This window comes from Drosophila arizonae, chromosome X (genome assembly GCF_054131065.1).
Source record: "Drosophila arizonae isolate 15081-1271.41 chromosome X, UAZ_ARI_1.0, whole genome shotgun sequence".
Lineage (NCBI taxonomy): Eukaryota > Metazoa > Arthropoda > Insecta > Diptera > Drosophilidae > Drosophila > Drosophila arizonae.
Window position 1 is genome coordinate 12,525,600 of NC_142927.1, and position 13,873 is coordinate 12,539,472.

A 13,873-nucleotide genomic window follows, 5' to 3' on the forward strand; every position below is an offset into this window, starting at 1 on the left:
CTGCTGCTGCTGCTGCTGATGATGCTGCTGTTGTTGCTGATGCTGTTGCTATCGGTGTTGGTGTTGTTGATGTTGGCAAATGTTGTGCTCCCCAGCTTAATTCCTAGCTCGTGCGCGTGCGCTTCGACGGCGGCTGCTCCGATTGGCGTGTCATGAATGTCAACTGCGTCATGTACTTAATGATGTCGCGCACCTGCACCAGCGGCATATTCTCATTGTAGGAACGATCGTGCTCCATCAGTATTTGCACCTGTCGCCTGTGTTGAGCAGACAGAGAGAGAGAGAGAGAGAGAGTTGGTAAGAAGTGTAATTAGTATTTGGATTGCAGTCGCTAGGATTCTCATTTTAATTCTATCTCGTTCACTCATTCACTCGCTACTTCTACTCGCTGCATTCCCTACCTACTCATACTCATATACCCAAGTTATTCGCTATATTTACTCGCTATGTCTGCTGGTTGCTTTTTTAAGCTAGAATACTCTCTACTCTAATAAACTTCTGTTGCTATTTATTTCTTACTCTCTACTTTGATAAGCTTATATAGATACATACTTATATACCCTATCTCAAATATACACCCTAACTAAATTAACCCGTCGCTATTATTTGACATATTTAGTCGCTAATTTTATACTATTATATCCATTATTTCATGATCCCCAAAATGACTTTTATCTATTCTCTTCTAACTCTTCCCAAACGAGGCAGATATTCTTCTGCCTCGTGTTCTTACTAGCTAGATATAATCACGCTCGCTACATTTGATAAATGTATTCGTTATTTCATTCTGCAATATATATCCGTTTAGTTGACACCTATTCTCTTAATACAGGTTATATATGCATATCTCCATTTGTGGAGCTCCCTTTACTCTCTACTCCTACTCGCTACTTTTTCTCGCTGCTTTTGCTACAGTACTCTATCTGCCTTCTTTCTCTGGCTGCTTTCTCTAATTACTGAGCTATTTATAGGTACACCCATTAAACTAACTAGATGATATATAGTGTCTGAGCTTAACTTACCGATTCGCCTTGTAGAGCTCAACGCCGAGCGCCTCAATCAGACGCTTGCAGTGATCCAGTGCGACAGTGGGGAAGAAATTCTTTTGGAACTCGGTGAGGGTCATCAGCTGCTCGGATTCATTGTAGGCCTTCATGTTGATACAGGGCACCAGATGCTTGTCCACGCACACCTTGCGCACCTTGTACGGCGTGGGATTCATGTTGCTGGTCTGTATCTCCGGTATGACGGACAATCGATGTGCCCCATCGCCGGACGCACTGGCGCCAGCAGCGGCCACCAGTGCCGCATGCCTTTGCAGGTGCATCGAGGCGCTGTTGGCGTTCGAGTTGCTGTTGCCGCCCGAGGAGCTGCCACCATTGGAGGCAGATGAGCCACCGCCGCCGCCGCTACCACCGCCACTATGGCCGCCATTCTGCTGCAGATGCTGGGCATGATGGGCCAGGGCGGCAGACATCCGCTGATGCTGCGCCGCCACAGCCTGTTGCTGCTGTTGTTGTTGCTGTTGCTGCTGCTGTTGTTGTTGCTGCTGCTGTTGCTGCTGCACGGCTGCGGCGGCCTGCTGCTGCTGCTGATGGAATGTTGAGGCAGCTAACGACCTTCGGGATGAAGACAAATCGATAACGTCAGTGGGCGTTGTGCTGGGCGTGATTGTGGTGCTGGCGATGCCAATATCCAACTGGCAATTGCCACCACCAGCAACACCACTGATACTAAATGGCTGATGACTGTGTGACTGACGACCGTAACCACCGCTAATCGATTGCGATTGCGAATGCTGTTGTTGTTTGTTGTTGTGACGCGCACCGCCCCCACCTGAACTCCCGCTGCCGCCCCCACTACCGACGCTACCGCCGCCACTCCCGGCCAGCGACAATATGGCCAATGGCAGCGCATTGGCTTTCGTTGAGCAAATGACACTCTTTTGCCGCGCACCACCGTTAACACAATTATTGCTGCCACCGCCACCGCTGTTCCCCAGCGGCGAGGCAGCCGTCGTGGAGGCACTCGAACTGGAACACGAACTGGACGGCGAGTGCAGAAAATGTCCCGGCAATTGTGGTGTGATCGTCACGTTTGGGTTCGAGGCCAGCGACAAGGTGGTCACATTAGCACCACCAATCGCCGGCGACATGGGTGGCGAGATGTACGCGTTTAGTGGATTTGAATTATTATTATTATTGTTATTATTATTATTATGGTTATTGTTGTTCGCATTGGTCTGTATGGAAGTGGAGAGATCTGGATTGGCTATCACCTTGTGTATGACGGCTCGCATCTCGTCCGTCATATTGAACTTCTTTTCGAAATCCTCCAACGCTTGCGTGGAGTTCAATGGTATTGTGGTGACACCACCAGCACGCTGCTTTCTGCTAATCGGTGGTGCGGGTTGTTGTTGTTGTTGTTGCTGTTGCTGCTGCTGTTGCAGCAACTGTTGCTGTTGATGATGTTCATCCGATATCAATGGTGGCACAGTGGGCTTGGTAAATGTGCCACCCGATGCACCACTTGCCTTGCTGCTGCTGTTCTTATTGTTCGTCTGCTTGTTCGGGTTGTTGTAGTCGAGCATCGTGATCAAATCGGTGTCCAGTGGCAGCGATGGCAACGCCGGAAAACTGCCACCTAGTGGAGAGCCATGCGCTATTTTGGGCGACGTGCTGGCAACGCCGCCACCGCTGCCGCTGCTATTGCTGCCACCGTTGGCGCTGGCGCTGACGCCCTTCATTTGTTGCGTCAGCATCAGGCGCTGCGTCGGCGTCAGCTGGTTCCAGAGCGCCAGATTTGTGTAATCCGCACGTGTGGAGGGCATATTGTAATTGAATGGACTGCCTAGCAGGGCGTGCATATTGGCAGCGACGGCGGCAGCGGCAGCGGCAGTGGCGGCGACAGCAGCAGCAGCAGCGGAGCCAGAATTTGAGGAGCTGTTGCTGTTGTTGTTCTTGTTGGAGTTGTTGTGCGTACTATTATTATTATTATTATTGGTGTTGCTATTATTATTAATGTTGTTGTTGTTGTTGGCAAGGACATGGCCATGATGGCCACGTGAACTGTGCGTGTTTGGGGAGTGTTGTTGTTGTGCATGGTTAAATGTACTATGGTGTTGTTGTCGTTGTTGTTGCTGTTGTGTCTGTTGTTGTTGTTGCACCAGTGATTGCTCGACATTTGACCTAGAAACATTATATACAATACATGAGTCGCATTTAGCTTGGCTGCAAAATTTCTAGTTTTTTTTTATTTTGATTTTTGTTTTATGTTATCTATTAAACATTTCTTTCTCCTTCTATTCTTATTTGACTGTTTTAAAGCATTTTTCAAATTTTGTTGATACGCGCCTAACAATATTTTCAATATAAATATGCACACACATACACATACTCAGGCACACGCATTCACTCACAGCTGTTTTTTATTTCTGCATGGCAAAAAAAAAAAAAAAAAAACAGTTAGTTGAATTTATGCATTCATCGTTAAATATTTATCGATTATTTGCAACGTTGCTGCGTGCTCATCGCCTTACTGCTGCAGCTGGCTGGTTTAGTGCCTGCCAAGTGTTGCCCTACTTAATATAGTTTTAGTTCATTATTAGCGCATGATTTGAACGTATTTGATCAAAGCACTAACAAAAAAAAAAAAGTTTTTAAAAACTATTATTCTTTTATTTGCTTTGGTTAACTTATTAATTATTAAAGCCCTAGACGCTATGAGCGTTAACGTGTGCATGTTTATCTGTGTGTGTATTTCGTATACATCGAAATCAGCAAGTCCAATGATTGTATTGTGTATGTGTATGTGTGCATGTGTGTGAGTGTGTACGTGTGTGCATGTGTATGCAATGAACTTTAATTTAGTTACAACTTGCAAGTTGCAGCTTCACAGCTTGTGTTTTATCTTGGTTTCAACTGGTTTTATTTTTGGTATAACAACTTTCTTAAATTATATGATTTAAGCCTTTATATTGACTTAGAAGTTTTTATATACAAAACTATATATATACATATATATGTATTCAAATATATATATATATACATATATGTATATTATATTTAAAAATACATGAATGTATAAATACATTTTGCTTATGAGAATTTTGTTTGCCAAATATTATATCAACTTGTACACGCATTATATATAATGTTCTCTTGATCTTTCACACTCTCTCTCTCTCTCTCTCTCTCTCTCTCTCTCTCTCTCTCTCTCTCTCTCTCTCTCTCTCTCTTTATCTCACTTTCCCTGTCACGCTCTCTCACTCCCTCTCCTTTCTCTTACTGCTGTCTCATTTTGTATGGGGATAGTTTAGATGTCTGATTCTGTGCAGTTGGTTTTGATTGCGGCTCTTGTTAATTCGATTGATATCTTGTGGCCGGGTTTGAGGTTGAGGTTGAGTTCTTTGCGGATTGATGTTGGTTTCTCTGCCATAGGGGGTAGTGGAATACCTGTCACCAGAATTTCTTGTTAAAATTCCATGTTTAATTTGTTTTTTTTTTTTTTAAGGTATTTTGTTGTTGTGATTCGATTGTTGGTTTTGTTTTTTATTGTTGTTTTTATTGTTGTTGTTGTTGTTGCTTTTATTTTACTTTAGTTCTTTTTTTATTAAAATTTGAATTGAAATTTGCATTTGTTTTTTGTAAATTCGATTCACGATTGAGTCACGATTTGTTGCTTGTTTTCGATATCGTTTTCGAGTGCGACAAATTATAGTTAGGGGTAGTCAGTACACACAGCCATCAAATAAAATGTATGTAAATATATTTGGTTGTATATATATACATATATATGTATATATACATATATATATATGTATGTATATGTATATGGATTGATCTTTATATTGATAACATATATATATATATACATATATGTGATGTATATATAAACAACATAATCATTCGTTTCTTTATAGAACACCAAAAATATATTGTTGATTGCTTTAAATGCGAATTCATGTTTTTCAAAATATGTTGTAGTTCTTCTATTAGCGTTTCATCGAAGATCAAATTTAAAAAAAAAAAAAAAAAAAAAAAAAAAAAAAAAAAAAAAACATTCAAATTAAAGAAAGTGAACTAAACTCCAGAGAGAAGCAATTAATTTATTTTTATTTTTAATAACCAATGTTTTTTCTCGTTTTTTTTTTTTTTTTTTTTTTTTTTTTTTTTTTTTTTTTTTTTTTGAGCAAGCATCACAAATAGAAAAGTTTGCTTAAAAAGCGTTAAAGTTCAAGGCATGCAAAAACTACAAGAAAAAGTGAAGAAATTACATATAAAAACAAAAAAAAACTAAAATGATGTATGTGTGTGGATGGGTGGGTGGGTATGTGTGGGTGCGGGCGTATATCTGATTCGTGTTTTGTGTTAATTACGTTTACCCTTATTACCCTTTATTTAAAACTGTTTAGCAACAAAAATGTATATAGTCAAATTTTAACAAATTGACACCCTAATGCATGCCATATTAAGCTAATTAATTTAATTAATTGTTTTCAATTTCTTGTGTTAGTAACGCAAAATAGTTTATGAGAAAGTAGAAAAAAGACGTTTTCAATTCGTTTAAGTTTCAGATTTATATTTTGAAAAACATAATATGCAGTGACGCCCTAAATGAAACATATATATATATATATATACATATATATACATATATATACATATATATACATATATATATATATCTACATATCGGTGACAAAATCTCGAATGCAATGAGAAAGCGTTTTTACTTTTTACTTCTCTTTTTCTTTCTTTCTTTTTAACTACTACAACAACAATAAGAAAAACATGGAAAGATTTTTTTTTGTATACAATAATTACAATTAATTTTTGTTTTGTTTTTGTTTTGCGTGTTGGAAATAAATTACGAAAAATAATGTAGCGTGACTTTTTTAGGTTTATTTTCTTCTTTTTTTTTTTCTTTTTTGACGTGGATTTGGTAAAAGGGCAAACGGAATTGTAGCAAATAAGTTATAGTATATATGCGTATAACGATTATTTTTCATAATTTCATAACATGTATATATAGTTTTGTTTTTTTTTTTTTATCAAAAACGGTAAACACAGTCGAAATTTGTATTAAAATTAAATAAAATGCGTGCACAAACGCCGATTTCGGTAAACTGTTTTCAAGTTTTAGAATTTTATTACAACTAAGATGAGAAAAAAAAAAAACAATTGGTGCATAGAAGAAGAGAACAAAAAAAAATAATATGAATAATTAAATAAAATTAAAACTTGCTGGTTCTGATCTTGAAATATTTTTTCTTCTTATTTCGTGTGGCACCCTAATGGCAGAAAAATATTCAACTTAACTTAGAGTGAAAAGGTAATGTATGCATGTACACATAATAAACGAATTACAACAAAATTTGAAAAACACAATTTCTGCGCAAAAAAATGTTTGTTTCTTGTTTTGTTTTTGATAATCAATCAATAAATATGTAAATAAATATATTAATATATAATGTATATATATGTATAAAAAAAAAAAAAAAATATATATATATATATATATATATATATATATATATATATATATATATACATTGACAAAGAAAAGCAAAATCAAAGTAAATAGCAAAAACTAATTGTAACTGTAATTGCAAATTTGCTTTCATTATTTAATTAATTGAAGTAAGTGAAACGGCGCAGTTACACAAATCGATAGCAACAAAATGATAACAAATCGATTTTCATCGATTGCATACTGTGAATACTTACATGTGATTGGCATTCTGTCCTGCAGCGGATCGTACCAGTGGCGGCGGCGCATTGCCACCCCCACCGCTGTGGTTGTTCACCGAAGACATCGAAATCGCAGGATTGTTGTACGAATACGGTTGGCGGCTGCTGCCACCCAGCATCATGTTGTTTATGTGTTCTCGATAGGCGCCTCGATTGGCATTCGCATGCGATTGTTGCGCCTACAGGTTGCAGCATAGAACAACACAGAGGGGAAGAGAGAAAAAGAGAGAAAGAATGGTGAAAATGAGAAAAAAATCAACATTTATTGTAATAAGCTCATGTGAGCGAATGCGTGTGAGATAAAATAAACCTCAACAGGTTGCCAAGCACAGAAACACACACACACACACACACTCATATACACATACTCACACGTGCCTATGTTTGCTCGAGCAAACAACTTTAACTACAGCGAGAGCATAGTGTATGTGTGTGTATATGCAAGCATATATGTGTGTATGCATGTATACATATGTGCATGAGTGTGTATGACCCAGTTTCTAAGCTGCTGCGGCTGGGCCGCTGCTGCTGCTGCGGCTGTTATTGCCAAACTGTGAGAAAAAAAATCTGCTAAATATACCCACACACACACACACACACACACACATTTACATTAAGTTATCTAGGCATGTATTGATTACAGAGACGTGGCCAAATGCACTTTTCCCCGATTTTCTAATATAGTTATCCTTATATTTATAAATTCATTCATATATTAATTTTCGTACGGCTTCTAACTCATTTTGCTTCGTTCATTTCGTTCATCGATAACAAACGTTTTTGAACTAGAGCCTGGCACGAGCCAACATTTCATTCATTTCATAAATAGCACAAACTAGAACGGCTGCCTCTCAAGTAGAACAGTTGAACGCATTGAACTGTTACAAACGCTCAACAGTTCAATGGCATGAACGGTTCGCTTGAACTTGATTTTCTGTTCGATTGCTTTGCTGACGTGATCAAAACGAAAGGCAAAAGGAATTATTTGATGACGTTTAAGCGGTGTATCCTCAGTTGAATTTGTTACAAGAATGGGAGTAAAGAATTTTGAGCTAACAAAAATATATATATTAACATTTTACAATTTATTTAAATGAGAAAATTCGATGCACAATTATTTGCATTTAGAATCATTAAAGAGATCTGCAAATAAAGAGTGTTGCATGACTTTGCAATCTTTCATATTCTACTTGAAGCAGAATTTCTTCAATTCCCTTCAATTGTGAGAATTTCTTGTTCCACTGTCTGCCTATACATCGCGGATTCACCAATCTTTTGGTCTTTTATTTGCATTATTGTCCAAATGCTGCATGCATTGCTTTTTGCAGGAACTCGCTGCTCTCATCGCTTTTTTCGCTTTTTTGACCAGATCTGAAAGTAAAACATATTTGTTAATTATTATTTGAGATGCCTATAAATTAAAACATTTGTAAAAAAATAATGGCATCAAGCTTTGAGAGCCACTGTGCATATCAAAAAGCCTAATTCATCAGTATCATTTTACTAGAACTACGAGAAGACGTTTGGCATTGTATTAATAACTATAGGGAATGCAAACTATGAATTTTTATGTGGAGGTTGAAGTTAACGGAAGATCATCAGATTCTGCTCAATCTGAATTTAAAAGAAGATTTAATGTAAACTCCTATCAATTTTCGAAACCTAGCAATGTTGTTCGAATGACAGATGTGTAGAGACGATGCCTTTCCCTTATCAACAAATTTAATGAACAATTTAATATAGTCGTCATAATCTGACTAGAAAAGTGCTAATTTTTAAATGCCGGCTTTCAAGAGCTTTTGACATCTGAAGGTAATTTCACGGATAATGCCAAACTTGGCAAAATGATCTATTTTAATACATATATCTATGTTAAATAAATTAATTAATAATCATACTTACATTTTTAAGTTCAATATTTGGTGTCCTTGAATGTGTGAAGTCCTTCGGTGAACGATTCCTTGACTTCCTTAAATTTTTGAAGTACCATATGCATGACTGGTAAAATCTTCATTTTTAGCAGTTCGCGCCTGTATGAAGCGCGCAGAGAATTTACATCTTTTTTTTTTTTTTTTTTTTGGCCAACGTCAATTGTTGCGCTTTCGTTGATTTCATAATATTTGATTAATTGCCTCAATGCTCTTATTTTACTTTCCTTTCGCCACAAAGCCGGTTAATTTTGCAATAGACTCTTCTAAAAATTTCCTGTTGATATTTTGAGAAATTATGTTCGTGCGAACACTCGAATCCATTGTAAGAGAGGAACGTTTCGAGTTTTACGCGAACAGGGCAAACAAAAAATTCGTACGAATACATTTTCGTGTACAAAATTCGACTGTGGATACAACCGCTTGTGCTACATAGATCAATATTGGAAAATGCCCATAAGAGACGACCGAAGGAGAGAATAGATAATATGTAAATATATATGTATAATACATCAACATTTATCTCACATATTCTTATATGAATATCTTAAAAGCCCGGCTCGATCAGGAGAGCTTCCACGAGTTTCAGAGGTAGCAAAATTTCTGTGGTCAGCCACCCTTTGGGTGGAATGACCCAAAGTCGGGCATCTAATATTTTGCCCCATTTTTACTTTTATACTCTACTACTGAGCTCTAGCTGTGAGGGGCTCAGGCATCTCCGAGTCCGCTGCCCCTCGCCTTCTTTTTACTCCTCCTCTTCGACCTCTGCCCACCGGTTGCTGTCCTAGTGGCGGCATCGCCGGCCCTGATGACTTGCGTAGTAGTTGTTACAATCGTTCGTTCCCTCCCTCCTCCTCCTCCCAAGGACTTACACTTAGGTCTATTTCTTGGTCTTTAGGGTCTGAAAATCGATTATCACACTGAATGCCGTAATAATCGACTTCTGTCTCTTTGATGCGTTTTTTTTTTTTTTATTTCAATTTTCTGTTTCTTTGCTTGCTGTTTGTCTCTATGTTCTCTTCTCTTGATTCTTCATATTTCCCTACCGCATGGTTCCGAAAATTTCTGTTGCTTTGCTCATTGCTATCTTTGCTTCGCTCCTTTTCTCTCTTCCTTATCTCTCTCTGTCTCTATCTCATCATGGATTACCAGGTATTCCATTATGAGATATGTATTTCTAGCTTCGCGACTTAAATCAACAATATTAGCAATAATAACAGCACTGGATTAAACAATACTGTGATTCTTCACAAGCTTTAAGTCAATAATTAATTAACTGTTTCTGTACGCACGCACACAAACACAGATACACGCACACTCATACGCCCGTAATGGCAGAGTGTGTGTTTTTGTTGCGGCTATATACATATGGTACAATTGTACCGTTTGTTCAGATGGTACCGTGGTACATGGTACATTTTTAATGTGATAAAGCTGTATTTGTGTATGGCTATATAAATTAAGTAAACAATGTAATTGTAATCGGATTGCTCGACTAGAAAATACCCCGGATATCAAATGATTTGAGGTTTTCGATTGTATTCGAGCTCACCCTTTTCACAATCAACAAGAATGTTTGTTAAACAAAAAATTAAAAAAATAAAATAAATAAAAATCCTGCCCTGTTTTAAATCTAAGCTAAAATTACGGCTACAAATTCAAACCCAATTCAATTGCTATTGTAATTCCTAGACCCCCTCACCCAGCCATTGAAATGAATGTTGCATAGAAAAAGGTGTTTGAATACGTGTGTATGTATGCGTGCACACATACACGTATAGGAAACACTCTTGTCGCTGCTGCCACGTGCGTTTGCTAATTGACCAAATGGTTTGTTTAACAACTTCTGTGTTTCTGTATTACGGATTTCAATGCAACGCCCAAGTATATGATCCAAATGTTCTATGAAACATTTGTCAATTAAGTACAAATGTTTACATATTAGCTATATTGACAATTGACCTTTAATTTCAAGAATTTTATAAGATTTTATAAATTATCTAATATATGCATTAAACTGAATGCTGAATTTGGAGTCTCTAGCAAAATAATGCAAAAGTGTAAAACTGAATTTTGACAGGATTTTCAATCGAACATTAAGACGGGAATTATTATCGTTTTTTTATGCATAGGCTTTACAGAGAACTGCAAATTAAGCTGAATTTCAATAGGGTTTCTTATCGTTATCGATTTGTTTAGTAAACAAAATTGATCCGTGTGGGTCTCAAGTCTCTAGTTTTTATAGCTTCTGAGTTGCACACGTGCATACGTACGGACAAAAGGGCGCAGAAAAGCAATTCCGCTCGTCCTACCGATCAAGAATTTATATGCTTTAATAGTATCTTGCGCGCCTTTTTCCCATTTTATAATGAATATACAATACACTGCTCCCTTCACCAACTGTGGCATACACACACACATGCAGATATACATACATACACATAGCAGAGCTAGCGATATCCATTAACATCCCTGCTCATGCTCATTTACTCACCAACATTTGGACATGCAGCTGGGGCACATTGTTCTGGCTGTTCATCCAGCCGCCGCTGGCCAGAGCCTGGACCGTGGCCTGAGTCAGCATGCGGGTGTTGCCCTGCGTCTGCAGCATGGCCGCTGCCGCCGCATGGGTATTGTATGCTGCTGCCGCAACCGCTGCAGCGGCGGCCGATGGGAAATTGCTGCCGTTTGCGACGCCGTTGGCAGCGGCGGCAACAGCGGCGCGCTGCTTCATCAAATGCTGCTGCTGTGCCGCAGCAGCGGCGGCTGTTGAGTGCTGTTGTTGCTGCTGCTGCTGTTGCTGCTGCGACTTTTGTACGTTGACGGCGCTGCTGCTGTTGACGCTGGCAGAGATTTTTGGTGGCGGCGCCGATGGCTGTCGCGTCCAATTAACCGAATTATTGACATTCGCCCGATTGCCGATCAACAGATTGGAGTCGACCACCTTGCTGGGCCAATAGTCCTCGAATTCGGTGCCATTGGGAAAGTAGCTCTTGATGTCGGTCAGCGATATGACGGCGACATTCTCGCTGGAGAAGAGCTCATTGCGTATGCCCTGAACTTTGCAGCAGAACTTCAAATAGGCCAGATCCCAGCCATTGAGCAGTTCCGCCTTGGTCTTCAGGTTCTCCGTCTCGCCCTCGAAGTAGAAGAGCGGCACCACCTGCTGGCTGTTGCGCACCGTATACGGCACCACCGACTCCTTATTGATGCGTATGAAGCCGCATTTCTCTGATGGCGTTTTGCTGCCCGCCACCAGCTTGCGATAGCATATGTCCAGGAATTGATAGAATTTCGATGCATCGCTGAGACGGACGACCAGATCCTTTTGGGTGAAAATATCACGGCCGAATTCACCATCACAATGCTTGTGATTGATCTCGATGAAGAGCCGTGCCTCGGCATCGGTTATGTAGTAGCTGCGCACGCATGTGCAGCTGGAGTAGATGTCCGGATGGAGGCAATTGAGATATTTGCCAAGCAGCTTCAGTTCGATCATGCGCACCGAGCAATACTTTTCCGATTGTCTGTATATATAGGGTATCGATACTTTGCCGAATTGCGCCCAGCCAAAGTGGCCTTTGATCGATTCCTCGTCGCACGGACCACCGCCCGATGACGATGACTTCTTATCACCGTTGTTATCCATGATGGCCCCGTTCGCCCGGCCATTGGCCGCCAAAGCGGGCACCACTTGCATTGTGCCATTGGGTAGCTTCTGATGGCGCGACAGGTAGCTCATGATATTTGTCTGGCCATTGCCATTGGTTAACGGTGGTTGCATTCCCGCACCACAACCGCCACCGGCACCACCACCCACAGGTCCGCCGTTGGCATGCTGCATGGCAGCTTGCCGGCTGGCCTGTTGGGCTGCTTGTTGTTTCTGTTGCTCCTTCATCTTGGCCGCCAATTCACGGATTTCAGCATCGTCCTCCTGCTTAACGGGCGGACCGAGCGCACCGCCCAAGCTGTTGCCGTGCAGCGGCAGCGTCTGGCCATTGGCATCGATCACGCTGGTGATCTGCACATCATCACTGCTGGACATGACTGCTACTCTCTCTCTCTCTCTCTCTCACTCTCTTCTCTGTCGCTCTCTGTTTATATATTTTATTTACTTTCTTTTTCTTATACTCTTTTCTACCGTTTTTATTTGCAGCTTTAATTCATGTTTCAAATGCTGCAATTAGGCGGAAAAAAACATACATTTTTTATAAGCACAATCAAAACATAAAAAAAAATAAATATGAAAAAAAAAATACAACAACAAATCGAACAGCAAATTAACACAGACTCTGTCTCTCACTCCACTCTTTCTTTCTCACTCTCTTTTACTCATGGTCTGCGTCTGCCTCTGCCCGGCATGCGCCAATGCTCAGCTGACACAGATATGGCAACACTGGTGCGGCCGTTGGCCACACACATATATACATATGCACACACTCACTCTCTTTTTCTCTCTCACTTACACACACACACACGCACACACACTGACAACAACAAAACGTGCTGCTTGCTGCTATGTTGTTGATGTTATTTTGTTGTTGCTTTTCAACTTTTTTTTTGCTGTTTCTGATGTTGTTGTTGTTGTTTGTATCGTGCTGTTTCTTTCGCGCGCACTTTTTGTTGTTGTTGTTTATGGTGTATCGCTGTATAGCGGGCGGCAGCAACTGCTACTGCCTGTTTTGTACTTCTTCTTTCTCTTCTTCTTTTCTTTTTGCTTTCTGTTTTGCAAATTTCTTTTTACAAGCAACTGTTAAACATTTGTATATAAACTAAGTTGCATTCATTTATGTGCACACTATTCATATATATATGTACTTATATATTTATTTTACACATTAGTATTTGTTGTATTGCTTTATTTTGTTGTTCACTTACAATTTGGGATATTGTTGATATTAGAACTTGAAAAAAATTTACACAACGGCATAATCACTTTGATTTTTTAATAAGTTGTTTCACTCACTAAATTTATATACAATGTACATGAATATAATATTCTTTGTTTAATATATGCATATATTTTTATGTTTTGTTTGTTGATTATACACCGCCGACGCGACGCCTACTACGACGACGGCGACAAACGACGCGAAAAAACGCTGATTTTTGCTATGCGGACTGCGACGAGACGTCCTCCCGTCTTCGCAATACACAAACGAGTGTGATCGTTGTTACGAAAATTATTTCAAC

At 39.5% G+C, this 13,873-nt stretch overlaps 1 protein-coding gene across 1 annotated transcript; it reads right to left on the reverse strand.

Moving 5' to 3' along the window:
* Positions 1–103: 103 nt before the first annotated feature.
* Positions 104–12,725, reverse strand: LOC108619744 (uncharacterized). The gene is made up of 4 exons (XM_018016494.2): positions 11,175–12,725; positions 6,729–6,931; positions 1,023–3,188; positions 104–257 (listed from the first exon to the last, which is right to left on the reverse strand). Exons 1-4 carry the CDS (start codon positions 12,723–12,725, stop codon positions 104–106), a joined length of 4,074 nt encoding a protein of 1,357 aa, XP_017871983.2.
* Positions 12,726–13,873: the final 1,148 nt, after the last annotated feature.